This window comes from Gossypium arboreum, chromosome 7 (genome assembly GCF_025698485.1).
Source record: "Gossypium arboreum isolate Shixiya-1 chromosome 7, ASM2569848v2, whole genome shotgun sequence".
In the NCBI taxonomy this organism is placed as follows: Eukaryota; Viridiplantae; Streptophyta; class Magnoliopsida; order Malvales; family Malvaceae; genus Gossypium; species Gossypium arboreum.
The window spans coordinates 78,055,635-78,072,093 of NC_069076.1; the positions used below are offsets into that span (position 1 = coordinate 78,055,635).

The window sequence follows — 16,459 nt, forward strand, 5'->3', positions numbered from 1 at the left end:
AGTTAGTTTTATTTTTAATCACTACATATATTAAATCCAATTTGCTGATTTAGTGATGCATTTGTTGAAGTGTGGTTTTAGTCAGCGAAGACTAATTTTTAGGGATAAATCAAAATTTAGCTCTTAAATTTAGATTCTTTTTTAATTTCGTCTCTAGTTTTTCATTTATATTAGTTTCAGAATTTGTCAACTTTTTTTTTAAATTGATCTCTAAACTTGGATTTCATCAAACAGTGTTGAAAATTTTAAAACACAAAACATCATTAAAATGTATAAAGAAATTTAAAATATTATTTTTAAAAAAAATCAAGTGATGACATGGCATAATCATAGAGTTTTGCAACATTACGTTTTAACGGATTACAAATTTAGAGACTAAATTGGGAAAAAGTTATCAAAATTTGAGACTAAGGTGAAAAAGTTATATATTCTTAGAGACTAAAATTCTCTCTCTCAATAAAGAGAGGTTTTAAATCTAAATACTTGAACCCAACGGGACAATGAGGTAAAATTATTTTTATAACATTATTAATTAGTCCAAATAATTAATATTGTTAGTTATTTTAATTAAAATAATATAATTTTTTAAAAAATATTATTTTTAACTCATCATGTTGATATATATATATATATATATATATATATATTATACTGCAAGCAATATTTTTAAGAAAAAATCTAAATATATATTAATGTGTTAACTATTTAAATTAAGAAATGATAATATAAAAATGGAGAAACTGGATTATGCAAAATTAAATCCGTATAGTGAAGAGATAAAATTCAGAAATTAACACATATATAATTAATATTTTCCTATCAATAAAAATAAAGTTTTTCTTATTAGGTGGAGTTGACTAAATAATTAAAACCAACACTAATATATTATTATAACTCAGATATAAAATTCTGGGCTATATTCTGAAATTGAAGAAAAGAACCCCGCTGTACTGTATAAATAAAATAGGTTACATCTTTCACATATAAATTTAAATATGCGCGAGAATCACATTAGCATTATTTAAGAATTAGAAATATTATTTTATATATAAATTAAAATAGTTTCATATTTTACATGATTAATAATTCAGCTCCTAAATTAATTCATATTTTCACATCGATTTGATATATAATATTAATTTTATTAAACGATGGATATAAAAATAAATACTTAAAATATTTTTAATTTATGACATGAATTATATGAGTGTAACAAAATAAAAATAAAAAAAAGTTTTACTAATGGTGTTATTAAAAATCCAAATTATAGGCCCATTAGAAATCTAATATGTGAAGGTAAGAAAGGCGAAAGGCAGCCCAATTTCCTACTGTCCTTGTTTTGTAGAAAATAAGGAATAAGAGGAATAGAAGGATCAGTAGAGTTGATTTACAAGTTATAAACATAATTTTTGATTAGATAGATAAAAATACTTAATTCATACAGTATGGATTTGCACATAAACGATTAGTAAATTGAGGTAAACACGTAGACCTCTACTTAATCCACTGTCAAATCATTGTGTTCTTTCAGGATTTCTACTGAAACGTATGTCATATAATTTGATTATTGAATGGTTTGGAGGATGAAATTAAAAACAAGTAAAAGCAAACATCTATCAGAAGTATAAAAGGAACAGATAACGTGAATAGGAAGACAGCAGTGGCTGGGCATGATGCGGTGGAAGTAGAGACTAATGATTAATTTCAGTATTGCACAGCATATATATCCCCTCAGGATAAATGCATGTTGGTGTTGTTGTTAAGATATCTTCATCCAATAATATCTTAAACTCAAAGTCACCACTCATCACTGCATTTCTGAATCCCACGCATGGGTCCATATTGCAAACTTAAGTGTTTGGACGGTTTATGAAAATACATGTTAAAGAAATTTATTTTTAAGAAATTTTTATGAAAGAGAATTTAAAACTTTATTGTTTAAAATCTATAAAATAAAGTTCATTGTTTTAACATATCCAAAATTCAACCCCAAAATTAGTATCAGAAGATAAGAACAAAAATAAATTGAAATATCATAAATAATTCAGAAAATTTAAAAGATATAATCGAGCCAAATCAAACACACCCTAATTTAACCTCTATACAAGCAAAAGAATAAATTAATACTAAACTTTAATAGAATTAATATTTATTAATTTAAAAATGACATAAACAATATTTTTCTCCGTTAAGCTCCAAAATGAAAATTTTCATTTCATTTTTCTAAATAGTAAGACTTTGCTTGGTATGAAAATGAAAAAGTGTTACTTTCTTTTTAAGTGTAGGTTAACTAAATTAACCCATTGTGTAGTTTCAACCAGTTACTTCCACCACTTATCCAACACAAGAGGACCATATCTTTAACTAATTCATTAAATTACACATTGTCTCATGGGATAATAAAGTGTATAGCCAATGAGGATGGAGGGATGGGGACTTGAATCACTCATCCATTTTAAAAGCTTTCTCACTCTCCCAGCCTCGCCTAAATAACATGCAAATTGGCCTGATGGTGACCCCTGAAATCTAGTATATGGATAAGCATTTCCCCCTCCCCCCCCCCAAAAAAAAAAAAAAAAAAAAAGAAAAAAGAGTAGAAGCTAATGTGATTTGTTGGCGAAAGAAAAAAAAAAAGAAGAAGCATACTCTCATGTCATATGGTTATCCACTTCATCTTTCCCCCCAACCCCAGCCTTGCTGTAAACCTTAAAACATCCTTTCTTTCAACTTGTTAAATGGGTCCATGGGTTTTAGTGATCCATAGTTTTAGGTTCAAAATTGTTTTGTTTTGGTAATAGCTTAGTAGTCATTATTAATGCATCCCTTACTAGCTGTCTCTCTCTCTCATTGCTTTTTTTGACTCTAGGGGATCACATTGAGCCAAGTTTCTTCCTGTTGCCTTGTATGTAAAGACTTGGGAAGAAATGGGGTTCGTTGTAGCCAAACTTGACATATTACATTTAGGAAGCAAATGCAAGCAAGGTTGTTTTTTTGCATTAAAGGTTGGAAAAAAAAGAGGTGGTTAAAGGGAAAATTGTCAATGCTAGTTTGCAAAAAAGAAAAGGGGGGGGGGGTGTGTGATCTGGATTTGCTAGAAAAGGATGATGCAATTTTGGACCAAACTGTCTCAGCAGACTTTCTAACTACTTCTCTGCTTTATGTGTTATGGCTGTGATGATCTTAAAAGGATAAAAACAACCTTGTATTTACACGCAAACGTAGCTGATTCCTCCCCCACATCCCTTTCTTTTTCCTCACGACGGGTTCTTTTTCAAATTCAAATTTCCTTTTGTTTTTCTGATATTCTTTTATGTACTTCTTTTGAGAATTTAATTTTTTACTTTAATTTGATAATTTTATTTTCGAAATGTGATTTTTTGCCCTAAGATTCAAATTTTTTGTTAATTCTATTAAATAATTTAATATGTTTTAAAAAAATATAATGATGTGACATATATAATTTAATATTCTTTGTACTTATACATTTTTTTCACATTAAAAAAGATAAAATTGAAAAAATATGTTATTTATTTGTAAAACTTTGCTCTATGTATAAAAATATTTAATGTTTAAAAAATAAAATCAAATAATTTGATGGAATTAATTGAAAAAATTTAGCCTAACAACAAAAATACGCATTTAAAAAATAAGACAAAGAAATAAAAAAATTATAATAAAGAGACAAAATTCAACAAAACTTGAAAAAAACACATAGTACAAAAACGTAACAGAATCCATGATTACATTACAAGAGAAATGAAAAAATATGAGTAGAAAAACAAGAAAATGATATGCAAGAGATCACAAAATTGTAAATCTCATTTGAATGTTTTTAACTGAAGGATTTATGACTCTATACTTTACGTTGAAGTAAATGTGGAATAATTTAAGGAAGTTTAAATGTAGAAATGAAATATATAGAGAAGCTTAATTAAGTGGGTAAAAGTCAGATTCCATAAAGTGTTAAACAAAGTGATAAAGACTAATTACCTTGAGGGGGGCACAATACTAAATGGGAGATTCTTACACAATATCTACTTACCGTTAGATAGTCATCAAAATATAAAATTAATGTTTGTAATTCTATATAATTAATAAAATGATGATACAGCATGAGGGTTTAATTTAATGTTTTACTGTATATTACGTGAAGAGACAAAGTTGCTGGTGTTTTGTTAAGGGACCTAAACTCAATATAACCTAACCCACCATTTTATTCCACTTTGAACAGAATATATAAACAATCTAAAATGAAAATGATTGGGTCTTTTTTAAAAAATAATTAAATATAGAAATGGTATGGGAAATTAAGGGTAAAGCCATCAAATTTTTGTAGGTGGGTTGAAATTAAATTGTAATTTTTACGATAGTAAAAATGTAATTTCGCTATTTTAATAGCCTATATCTTTATGATTTTTAAATGATTAAATCAAAATTTTATCATTTTAGGGGGTAAAGTACAATTTTACCTTTATCAATTTAAAATTTTAAAAATTTCATAAGGTCTAAATAGAAAATTTTCTATTTTTTTGGGGTGGGGCGGGGCCCCTGCCAACCCCCTTGGTTTCACTCCTGCGGGAAACAGATTAATTACGAAAATGAGATATTTTCTACAGTTAATATCGATGTTGCCTAATTGGTTAGCGACACCAGCATAGTTTTTTAAAAAAGATTTTTTATTGGCATCACTTGACACAGTGGTAACATCGAACTAAAGTGTGATAAATCAAAATGTTTAAGGATTTGATATAAAACTTTCCCTTTTAGATGGACCATTGAAAAAAAAAACTTAAGAGTACGGGTATTGTGGGATCAAATATATTTTAAGAGATAATTACTTTATAAACACTTCCTTACTTATTATTTTCTTTTTAATATCTCTAAAAAATCTCATTCAATAAATCCCAATATAAAAGTTACTTAAACCATAATAAGGAGGAGATATAATACAAAGAATTTCGAGCCTCCCTGTTTCCAAACAAATTAAAGAACATTTTTGTAAACAGTATACCCATATCATTAAATATAGAAAAATAAGTCTCTCAATGCATGAAATTTGGATCCGATCTGTAAAACAGCATTGCTTCTTTTTCCTCCCTCTACAAAAGAAGAGGGCTTGCTTGCAAGAAGAGTTGAGATCTGAGTGGGGTGAAATTGAAAACTTGAGAAATAGAGAGGGGGAATAATTACAAAGACTGTAATTTTTTTATGTGTGTGTTTAGCGCTTTTCTAATTGATTTCCTAGGAATTGAATCGAAATGGAGACAAAATAAGGAGCGAAGCAACAAACAAAAAAATGGGGTATTATACTGTACGGTGATGGAAATGGTGCAACAAAGAGATGATTGGTGCAAGGAAGTATATTAAAAAGAAAATAAAAAAATAAGAGTTTATGAAGCAATTATTCCTTATAGTATCGACACTCTTAAGTTCTTTTGTTTTTTCAATATTCAATCAAAAAGGAAAGTTTCATATTAGGTTTCTGAATATTTTGGTTTATCATATTTCAGTTCGGTGCTGCCATTGTCTTAGGAAGCACCAATAAAAAAATATTTTTTAAAAAACTATGGTGGTTTCGCCAATTAGTTAGACAATACCGATATTCACTATAGAAAACTGTTATGGTATACGCTATTATCGACCCACAACCCGGTTACCCGATTGGGACCTCACCTGTACTTTACGTGGTTCGCATGTCATGGTGTTTGCATACTTTATGAGATCGCATCATGTGGGTTTGCACCATCATATAGGGGAACCCACTTCTAGAAAGCATGTGTTAACCCTAGAGTAGGGTACGTGTTGGCATGCATGGGGACCTACCTATGACGTCACGTCTATGAACAATAGTCATATAATATAAATATACAATTTAACCCTTTTGAAGGATACACTTTAAAAAGTAGTCAACAATTTGGTGCAGTAAGCGTGAACAAACTTCCGATCTTTAAATAACTAGAAAACTAAAATGACTCACCCCAACAAGAATTTTCCCAGTAGTTTCCTATCAGGCCAGGCAGGAGGGTCTGGCACCAATGATCAACCTAGTGAGGTGGACCTTTATGCTGGTTGGTTTGCTGATCGACTAGAAAATCTTGGCAACTTAGGCCAGGCAGGTGCTTCCAATTCTTTTGATCTTAATGTTCTTTTAAGTTAGGGACCATTGTTTTTCTTTGATCAGGGAGCATCGCCACAACAATGGTTTGATTTGCAAGAGCAGCTGAGGTTGATGAAGGAACAAATGACTCAACTAAGGCAAAATGAATAATTTAGAAGAAATGTATAGTTCGATCACTCCGATCTTCAAGATCATGTCACACCTCTCTAAGAGGTGGGGGTACATGCAAAGCCATGGAAAAATGAGATGGATGCTTTGTGTAAAGATGTACGAGCATTGCACCTTAATGTGCAAGACATGGACTGATTGTTTTGATCTAACAACCCTTTATCTTTAGAAGTAGCAGCTGTGAGACTACCATCTGAATTTAAAGTGTTGAAAGAGATGTTTGAGGGTAGGAGAGATCCTAGAACTCATTTCATGCAGTATAATGATTGTATGAATGTGTTGGGAGCTTCAGATGCAGCAAAGTGTAAAGCCTTCTCTACGACTTTTAGGGGAAGTGTGAAAGATTGGTATCTGTCTTTATCACAAGGCTCCATTCAGATCTTCTCGCAGCTAGGTCAGATGTTCTTGGGAAGATTTGGAGCCCATAGGACAATACTAAGCACTCCTATGGGTTTGATGTTAGTGAAACAAAAGGATGGAGACTCCTTGCAGGATTATGTCAAACGATTCCATATAGTCACGTTAAATACGAAGAACTTGGAAGACCATTGTTACCATCAATTGGCCGCTATCAATTATGGTTGAAATTTACGAGATAGTGCTAAAACACATTTCTAACTGTTAACACTTCCTCCAAATCTATTATGCGACCTTGGTAATATTGGAAAATCAAGTTTGGAAAACGCATCGAAAAATAAATTTAGGGAAAACCCAAAGTTTTAATTTTTTTTCCAAAATAAGAACTTGGTTGTGATATCTAAAATAATAAACACTTGATCAAAATTGTACCTTTTCAATTTGACTAGGATGAACGCTTCGACCAAGTAGTCTTTTTCACTATCCTCAAGCTCACGTCTACCGAGTGTGGGCTAGCTTCAAGTTAGAAAATTTTTCACAAAAATTACCAGTGGGGTAATTTCATAATTTTTCTAAACTTTAGGCCAAGTTGTAAATAAGGAAAATATCTCTATAAATTTTCTGAAATAATTTCTTATTAGAGAATTTTATCTCTACAACTTTCTCTTGAATTCAAGTGTGTAAATAATGGCCCAATACTTTTTTATATAGGAGAATTTAGAGAATTCAACTACGATTAAACTTAATCACTTTAATATTAAATTTAATCTAATATTTAAATTTAATATTAAATCTTATTAAATTAGTAGAATATTTATCCACAAGATAAACACTAAATTAAATTTAATATTAAGATAATCACTTTAATATTAAATTAATAAAATATTTAAATTTAATATTAAATCTATTAAAATAATATTATTTTTAGAATAGTTAATTTGAAATCAAATTATCGATAGAGTCCTAGTAGGAGTGTAATTCTTTCATTGCTCAACCACCGAAGACCCATCATCGCCGATCATTTTTTGGCCACCGAAATGCCGCAGTCGCAGTCGCCGACACCCCGAGTTGGTTTGGTTTGGGCCAGTGATGGCCCGACCGGTCCGATCCAGCTTGGTTTTACATGCCAAGATCGGTTCGACCAGTTTTTGGGTCTTGGTTTTGATTTTGGGCTCCCGAGCCCAATTACGATCTCAGGTCCAATTTTCAAGTTCAATTACACATTAGGTCAATTTTCTAACTTGAAAATTAATTTCCAAAAATATCATTTTAATTTTAATTAATTTGATTAAATTAATTTTACTTGATCAAAATTAATTTTTCCAAAAATCACTTAGATTTTCCAAATTAATATCTAAAAAATTCTTTAATGAAATTCTCTAGTTGGACAATTCTTACGATCGTCCAATTTAATTTCACATCAATAAATTGATTCAATTAAATTATTTCCAAAGTTGTAAAATTTTTTTTCTAATTCAAATGCAGTTCAATCGAGCCTTTGTTTAGCTAGCGGAGGGACTAATCAGACATATACAATGAGGCTCTAGTAATTACAATTATGTCTAGAAGCATCGTTCCGATAAGTCACAATCACTTAATCGTGGAGTTAGTCCACGATAAGTACCATGATTGAAAACTCCTTATTAGATACTCATTACGAAAGCAATTCATCCAACTGCTTTATCCAATGACGTTGTCATGTGTGTGTTACTCTCATATGTTATCCTTGATTCCTTTGAGTTAAATCCGTTCACTCAACACAATCCTATTTTATTTCATTGTCATCATTGTGTCTTCTTAATGATTAATATGATCACTGTCAACAAATGATTATGATAAATTGTTTGTTCGAGCACAAGCAACCTGTGACCATATTCCATATTTATCAAGCCAATGAGAAGATATCGTTAAATCTTTAATTGAGCTATGAATTCCACTGTTACTAGTAAAGTCATGCCATACACAAGTCATGTACCTAACATATCGGTTATCCTCTTGATCATCTTTAGAGCATAAGCCTCCATTTATATCAAAGCTCATGAGTTACATCTGCATGGTTAGTGACTAACTCATGATTTAGGTAAATCACACCATGAATGTCACAAGTGAATTAATTCACAAACGGATTCAAAATTAATTCATTTTGGGTCCGGTCCAATGTATCATCTTGCCAATGAATACATCTATGTCTCTACTAGTGGAATCAACTGCTTCTATAGCCAAGACTAACCATCTCCTCAATTAGAATTGTAGACGACATAATAATCGTTTTTAGTATTTGAATCAAATGCTCACTTTGATTCTTTTACAGGATTACAGACTCGTTTAGATTATCTACTGAAGTAAGTTGTCTTTCTCGTAATGTAAACGTTCTTACAGTGCCACTTATCATCAGTTTGATGAACTAATATTTGCTTGTCAAAATTTCGCTATGCATGCAAAATATGAAAGACAATAATAAAAAAGACATAACAGTGAAATGTGTAATTTATTTATTCATCTTTCGAATACATAGAAAATAGTTACATGTTTACTACAATATGGGCACACTTAACATTGAGCCCACCTCGCTTCACATATAATATCTAGTTTTCGCAAGCACATATTCTTACTAAGTATCCACCATTTGGTTGGAAAATCAAAACCAATTCCAAACTTGAATTTGACCCGTATGTATTTATCACGATTTAGGTGAAGATTCGAGGGCCAATTGGAGATAATCGATTTCACTCCTTCACGATGAGAAAAGTAAAATAAGCTCACCGAACCTCCTCGATTGCAAGCTTTGAGTTGATACAGATTCTAGAAAACATTGATCAAAGGCATCTCCTCTCGACGACTATATTCGAGGAAATAGGCCACTGTGACCCACTACGAAAAACCAGATAATTGCCCTAGAGCTATCCTGTATTCATCAAGAAGATGGCAGAAGAATGTGTGGAGTGGTAGATCAAAACCTGCCTTTAGCACGTGCAAAAGAAGTAGAAAACTTCCATCGGCAATGTCACTTAATCTATTCGACCCTTTAGCGATTGAGAAGTTGTAGGCAAAGTTCGGTATTTGAATTCCCTGAGCAGTCAAATGATGACTCATTTCTTTCTCTTTGGTGGTATAAACAAAGGTTTTCACTTCGACCGAAGTAATTATCTCATGGTATTATGAAGGTTCATTCCCCAGACCACCACAGATGCCTTGAATAACACGATGACTTCCCCTCGCCCTAACCACTGTACCCAAATAAACCCAGAAAAAACCACAAAAATAATTTGGAAATTTTAAGAAATTTACCTCTAAAACATGATTATTCTCCCTAATAGTAGCTTATTTTAAAAAAATTCAAGCTCAAACGGTTTGACTTTTAAGGTGTAGGTAGCCTCCTTTTAAAAGAGTTTTCCACTTTAACGATTCAAGTATCTAATAATGAAGGCACAATCAGTTGTATACAACTGTACCATTCCCTAACACATGGTGAAGTGTATGTGACACTCCAAAGTAAAAAGCGTACGTGATACACTTCTCCTTTAGTAATCTCTCACCTCGCGAAGTCAAGTTATCCGAAGAGCCACATTGTTACTTTTCTTTGAGCTAGGTGGAGGATAAATTGTTATGGTACGTGCTATTACCGAACCACTACCCAATTACCCGATTGGGTCTTGACTTGTACTTTACGTGGTTCACACGCCAGGTGTTCGCATACTTTATGAGATTGCACGATGTGGGTTCGCACCATCATGTAGGCAAACCCGCTTCTAGAAAACACGTGTTATCCTTAAAGTAGGGTACGTGTTGGCATGCATGGGGACCTATCTATGATGTCACGTCCATGTACAGCAACTATATCATATAATTACACAATACACAATTTAACCCTTTTAAAAGATACACTCTGAAAAACACTCAACAAAAACATACCATTTTCATAATAAATTCAAAGATAAGTTTATATCCTTTAAATTGTTATACTTTATTTAAGTTTATGTTTTTCAATCAAATAAATTCATATCATTTTATTTTTAATTTAATTATGAAAATTCTTATATTTTAATAAAGAGGAGTAATAAAGTAGTAAGGGAAAAATATTTTTTAAAAATTAATTAGTATTAATCATCCTATTACTAATGTATCGGAATTATTCTCTCTTTTATTTTAATTTGACATATGTTATAAAATATTTAATTTAAAATTTTAACTATATTATTAGGTAGAACTATTTTAAAAGATATTAAAATTGAATATTCAGAATTTAATATATCAAAACGTTATTTGTAACATATGAGTGTTTGGATTTCTCCAAAAACATTTTTATTTTTATTTAAAAAAAAGAATGTTATTGTCTTAAGAAGTAATGTTGTTTGTTCCCATTGGTAAACAACAATGCACCATCTCACCGTCTAGTATGGGTATTCTCAGCCTACTACCGGCTCCTCACTTCTCTTCAAAGCCAAGCTATTCGATCCCAACTCACAATATCACTTGTTGACTACTCTGTCAAACAAACTCTTTCACAACAAATTTATAACTACTTACAAATATTTACTAGGCTAAATTGACAAATCTTACATTTTATCTAGGTGATCAATTAAATATAATGAAAAAAATGTTGACTTCATATCAAGACCCACCGCATAGACATGGTTTCCAGCTTGGTGATGACATGATATTTTTGTTTTCTACATTAGAAATCTTGTTCTACTAGTATATGTGAAGGGCATTATAAGTCAATCAGATGATCTACCTCACCTGATTACACTTATAGTTCCCTCATATGGGACCTAATTCGTTGGAAACCCACCCTCTTTCAAACATTTCACCAAATCAATATTCAACTCATAATTAAATTATTTAACCTATGATCAACCACTTTAATCTCCCACCACACCTCTTTTTATTTTTATTTTTATTGTTGTTATTATTTTAATAATAAAAATCTGCTAGAGAAGAAAATATGCTTTACTTTAAGCAGTTAACAAACAATTAATGTGGACATGTAATGATCAAAGTTAGTTTCATTGCATCACTATTTCCATTCTTAGCACAAACTTTACCTATATAAATGCCATACATACTTCTTCTTTTTCAGTACCATTACAAATATCCACATTGGTCCATTTCTCAAATGAAAACGGGAATTGCCACCACCACCATGGCCTCACTACCTCAAACCATCATTCTCTTCCTTCTCCTCTTGGGTGCATTCGCCCAAGCCCGCGATCCATTTGCTTGTGACTCCAAAGATGCCAAGACGTCAAGCTTGCCGTTTTGCAAGGTCTCGATGCCGATACCGAACAGGGTGACGGACCTTCTCGGAAGGTTGACAATGCAAGAGAAGGTTAGGCTGCTGGTGAACAATGCTGCAGCAGTTCCACGGCTGGGGATCAAAGGGTACGAATGGTGGTCCGAAGCTCTTCATGGCGTCTCCAATGTGGGACCTGGAACCAAGTTCGGTGGAGCCTTCCCTGGGGCTACCAGCTTCCCTCAAGTAATCTCGACCGCTGCTTCTTTCAATGCCACATTATGGGAAGCCATCGGAAGGGTAACATTTTTCTTTTTTCGTTTCCTATCACCAACTTAAAACTGAAGTAAATGTTTATTATTATAATAATATAAAGAAATTGGTATAATATTAAGAATCGCAGCTTTTTTATCATGATATATTTTCTTTTTGTTATTTTACGTAAAGATAAAACTTTCAATTTTGTTCCTGTCAAGTGTGAAGTGGATGCAATAATTTTCTGTTTCCACTCATATCTTAACTTTCTATACAAAACCATATCAGCCTTACACACATACCATTAAAAATTTTGATTTGATACATTAAAAATTTTTTAAGCTAAATTCACTTGACCTTTTATCTTTACAATTTCATTGGTTGGTCCTTGAATGTATGGTGTGCAACTTGTATATGTGTGCCAATGCCTACAAATTTTTAATAATTTTAGGGTAGCGCTATTAAAATATATGGCTTTAGTTTTGATATTAAATTATTAGATTTGTCAATTGTGATTGTAGGGAAGTGTTTCTATGTTATCAATTTGAGAATATCAAGATTAGGCATGAAAAAGAATATGTTATCAACTTGCTGTCGTAGAATCATTGTCATTCAAGCAAGTTGTATTCTTTAAGATTTTTCACTTTTAATAAAAGAAGTTTGGGAACCGATGTCGCAGGTTGTTTCAGATGAGGCAAGGGCGATGTACAATGGGGGAGCGGCTGGGCTAACATACTGGAGCCCAAATGTAAACATATTCAGGGACCCAAGGTGGGGTCGTGGTCAGGAGACTCCAGGTGAAGACCCGGTGCTGGCTGGTACATATGCAGCCAGCTATGTGAAGGGCTTACAGGGAAATAATGGTGACCGGTTAAAGGTGGCGGCTTGTTGCAAGCACTTTACGGCCTATGACCTGGATAACTGGAATGGAGTGGATAGGTTCCACTTTAATGCCAAGGTTAGTTAATTTTGTGTCGTGTAGCTCCAGTTTTGGATATAGGTGGGGGATCCAACTCGGGAATTTTATTGCTGCAAATATGAAACCGGCTTAATTCCATCAAACATCCTTAATTATAACCCACATTCGAGGTTCATTGTTAAAAACTTTAAAATGTTTGAAGTCCTTATAATATTAATATTGTATCATTGCAGTCCTTCGGTGTTTGAATTAAGATGATATTTGGACAAAAAAATGTAAAATGTGCCGCAAAAGGCTGAAGATTCTTTACTTGTTTGTCTTTAGCTTAGAGCTTTCTTATCCGCAAACACTTCTGCTTTTTGTTCTTATTTTTTTTAACATAATAATCCGAACAATTAAACAAAGAAAAGCAATCTTTTTTATTTTTCGTTTTTTAATTCTCACGTGGGTTTCCACACATTTGAGCAGGTAAGCAAGCAGGACATCGAGGATACATTCGATGTACCCTTCAAAATGTGTGTACAGGACGGTAATGTAGCCAGCGTTATGTGCTCTTACAATCAAGTCAATGGTGTTCCAACCTGTGCTGACCCTAATCTCCTAAAGAGAACCATACGAGGTCAATGGAATCTCAATGGGTACATTGTTTCAGATTGTGATTCAGTGGGGGTGTTTTATAATACCCAACATTACACATCAACACCTGAAGAAGCTGCTGCAGATGCCATCAAAGCAGGTTAGTAGCTTTTTATTTTACCCTTATTTTGGTACACTTATTATTATTCTATATTGCGGCGTAAGTCAACTTAGGCAATGATGATTTACCAATTCATGGTCTATTAATTAATTGTTCAAAACCAATGGTATATATAAAGAAGGAACTTGCAAAAGGTACTAATATGTGATCATTAGGCTCCATTTTCGACTAGCTGGCTCAAATTATGGCAAAAGTGACTATATTCTTGCAGTGTCATTAACATACAATAATTGAAGGAAAGAAGATTTATCCAATTGCAGGTCTGGATTTGGATTGTGGGCCTTTTTTGGCTCAATACACTGAAAATGCAGTAACAAGAGGATTGTTGAAGGAGGCTGATGTTAACAGTGCCTTGGCAAACACGCTCACAGTCCAAATGAGACTCGGCATGTTTGACGGGGAACCGTCTGCACAACCATTCGGGAACTTGGGGCCAAAAGATGTGTGCACACCTGCTCACCAAGAGCTCGCCCTCGAAGCTGCTAGACAAGGCATTGTTCTGCTTAACAATCGTGGTCCTTCATTGCCTTTATCTCATTTACGTCACCGCACGGTTGCTGTTATCGGACCTAACTCCAATGCTACTGTTACAATGATTGGAAACTATGCTGGTAAATTCTCACGATAATTATTTTCATTTCTATTGGTGAATGGGTCTAAAGGGGTCACCTAATTAACTTTTTGTTGTTCTTGTTGGAACATTAATTAGGTGTTGCATGTGCATACACATCTCCTTTGCAAGGGATAGGGAATTACGCAAAGACAATTCATCAAATGGGATGTGCAGACGTAGCTTGCAACGATGACAAGTTATTTAGTGGGGCAATCAATGCTGCTCGTCAAGCAGAAGCTACGGTTTTAGTAATGGGGCTTGACCAATCGATTGAAGCAGAGTTCAGAGACAGGACAGGGTTGCTTTTGCCAGGCCGGCAACAGGAACTTGTTTCTAAAGTAGCCATGGCGTCGAAGGGTCCAACCATACTAGTTTTGATGTCGGGTGGGCCTATTGATGTGTCTTTCGCTAAGAATGACCCTCGAATAGGTGCCATTTTGTGGGCTGGTTATCCAGGCCAAGCTGGTGGAGCTGCCATAGCTGATGTATTATATGGCACAACCAATCCAGAGGGTAAGCTGCCTATGACATGGTACCCACAAGAGTATGTCTCAAATTTGCCAATGACGGACATGGCCATGCGTTCAAGCCCAAACAGAAACTACCCTGGAAGAACCTACAAGTTCTACAAAGGTCCAGTAGTGTATCCGTTCGGTCACGGATTGAGTTACACCAACTTTGTTCATACCATTGCTAGTGCACCCAAAGTTGTCACGGTCCCTCTTGATGGCCACCGCCATTCAGGGAATGCTACCATTTCAGGGAAGGCGATCAAAGTAAATCATGTGAGATGCAACAAGCTCTCGGTAGGGCTTCAAGTAGACGTGAAAAATACGGGTTCCAAGGAGGGTACTCACACCATGCTTGTATTCTCGAAGCCACCTGCTGGGCATTGGGCTCCACAAAAACAGCTGGTGGCCTTTGCCAAAGTGCATGTTCCAGCAAGGTCACAACGACGAGTAGGAATCAACATTCATGTGTGCAAGTTTTTAAGTGTTGTGGATAGGTCTGGGGTTCGAAGAATCCCAACTGGTGTTCACAATCTCCATATCGGTGGCGCTAAGCATTCTTTATCTCTTCAGCCTGTAACTTTAGGGGTAATCAAGTCCTAGACTTCTCCAAGGCAAAAGAAGGGATGCATTTCTATAAAAGGCCAAATTCAACAATTACTATAGTTGAGGGAAGATTTAATGTCAGTCCATAATAAATAAGAAGAAAAAAAGAGAGAAAAAAGTTCCAAAAGGAATAGATTTTTTTCATAAAAATAAGCCAATTCTTTGAATGGAGAGAACTTGTTTGAATTTAGCTGTCAGAGAAAGAAGGATACAGCCAAATAAAATTGGGTTAGTCATTGTTTGTACTATTAGATTTACTTTGAATTAAAGTTCACAATTAGTTGGTAACCCTCTTAGTCCCATATGAGACTTTTCCTTTGTAACTTTGATCGCTGGAATGAATACTTGTTACTTTCTTCTCTCTACCTTTGTTCGTCCCCTGCTTCACATTACATCTAAGCATTGCTTATACTTAAAAAGCAACCCAATATGGTTTGATTTGGTAATTAATAACAAATTTTTTATCATGTGCCATCTGCTGAGCCAAAATAAATAATATAGAAACACAGTTGGGCTGTAATATTAGACGTTTTGGAAACAAATTTGGGTAAATTGGCGCATTTGAGAAAACATTCAGAACCATAGAATCCTAACCCTTGAAACCCATGCATTGTATTTTGAGGCAACTCTCCTCAACAAGTGAAGCACTTCATTTCCTCGTCTATTTTTCTCCATTGGTGACTTCGGCATCTATCATGACATGAACGATGTTAATGGTACGTATGGCCAATAGTGGAGACCCTTATCGTTGAAAAATAACACAAGAATTCAGATAGCACCCCCACTACGAATAGGGAATTCAAATGAATCCCTCTCATGTATTGTAAGCCACCAAGATTTCAGGGTTGTTGATGGTTTTCTTAGTAATTGAGTTGTTGGAAATGTATCACCTCACAATTCGACAGATCGGATGGGATAATAATA

General features: G+C 33.6%; 1 protein-coding gene across 1 annotated transcript; it reads left to right on the plus strand.

The window, feature by feature from the left end:
• Positions 1-11,692: 11,692 nt before the first annotated feature.
• On the plus strand, positions 11,693-15,900 carry LOC108470811 (probable beta-D-xylosidase 2). The gene is made up of 5 exons (XM_017772293.2): positions 11,693-12,176; positions 12,811-13,089; positions 13,519-13,786; positions 14,068-14,418; positions 14,517-15,900. Exons 1-5 carry the CDS (start codon positions 11,697-11,699, stop codon positions 15,530-15,532), a joined length of 2,394 nt encoding a protein of 797 aa, XP_017627782.2. The 5' UTR covers positions 11,693-11,696; the 3' UTR covers positions 15,533-15,900.
• The last annotated feature ends 559 nt before the right edge of the window (positions 15,901-16,459 follow it).

What these genes read in the sequence shown, in the direction of transcription:
- LOC108470811 (XM_017772293.2), top strand. Translation starts at nt 11,697, where the DNA reads ATGCCATACATACTTCTTCTTTTTCAGTACCATTACAAATATCCACAT. An exon ending in GGTTCCACTTTAATGCCAAG is followed by an intron (nt 13,090 to 13,518) that starts GTTAGTTAATTT and finishes ACATTTGAGCAG; the next exon opens with GTAAGCAAGCAGGACATCGA. An exon ending in TGCAGATGCCATCAAAGCAG is followed by an intron (nt 13,787 to 14,067) that starts GTTAGTAGCTTT and finishes ATCCAATTGCAG; the next exon opens with GTCTGGATTTGGATTGTGGG.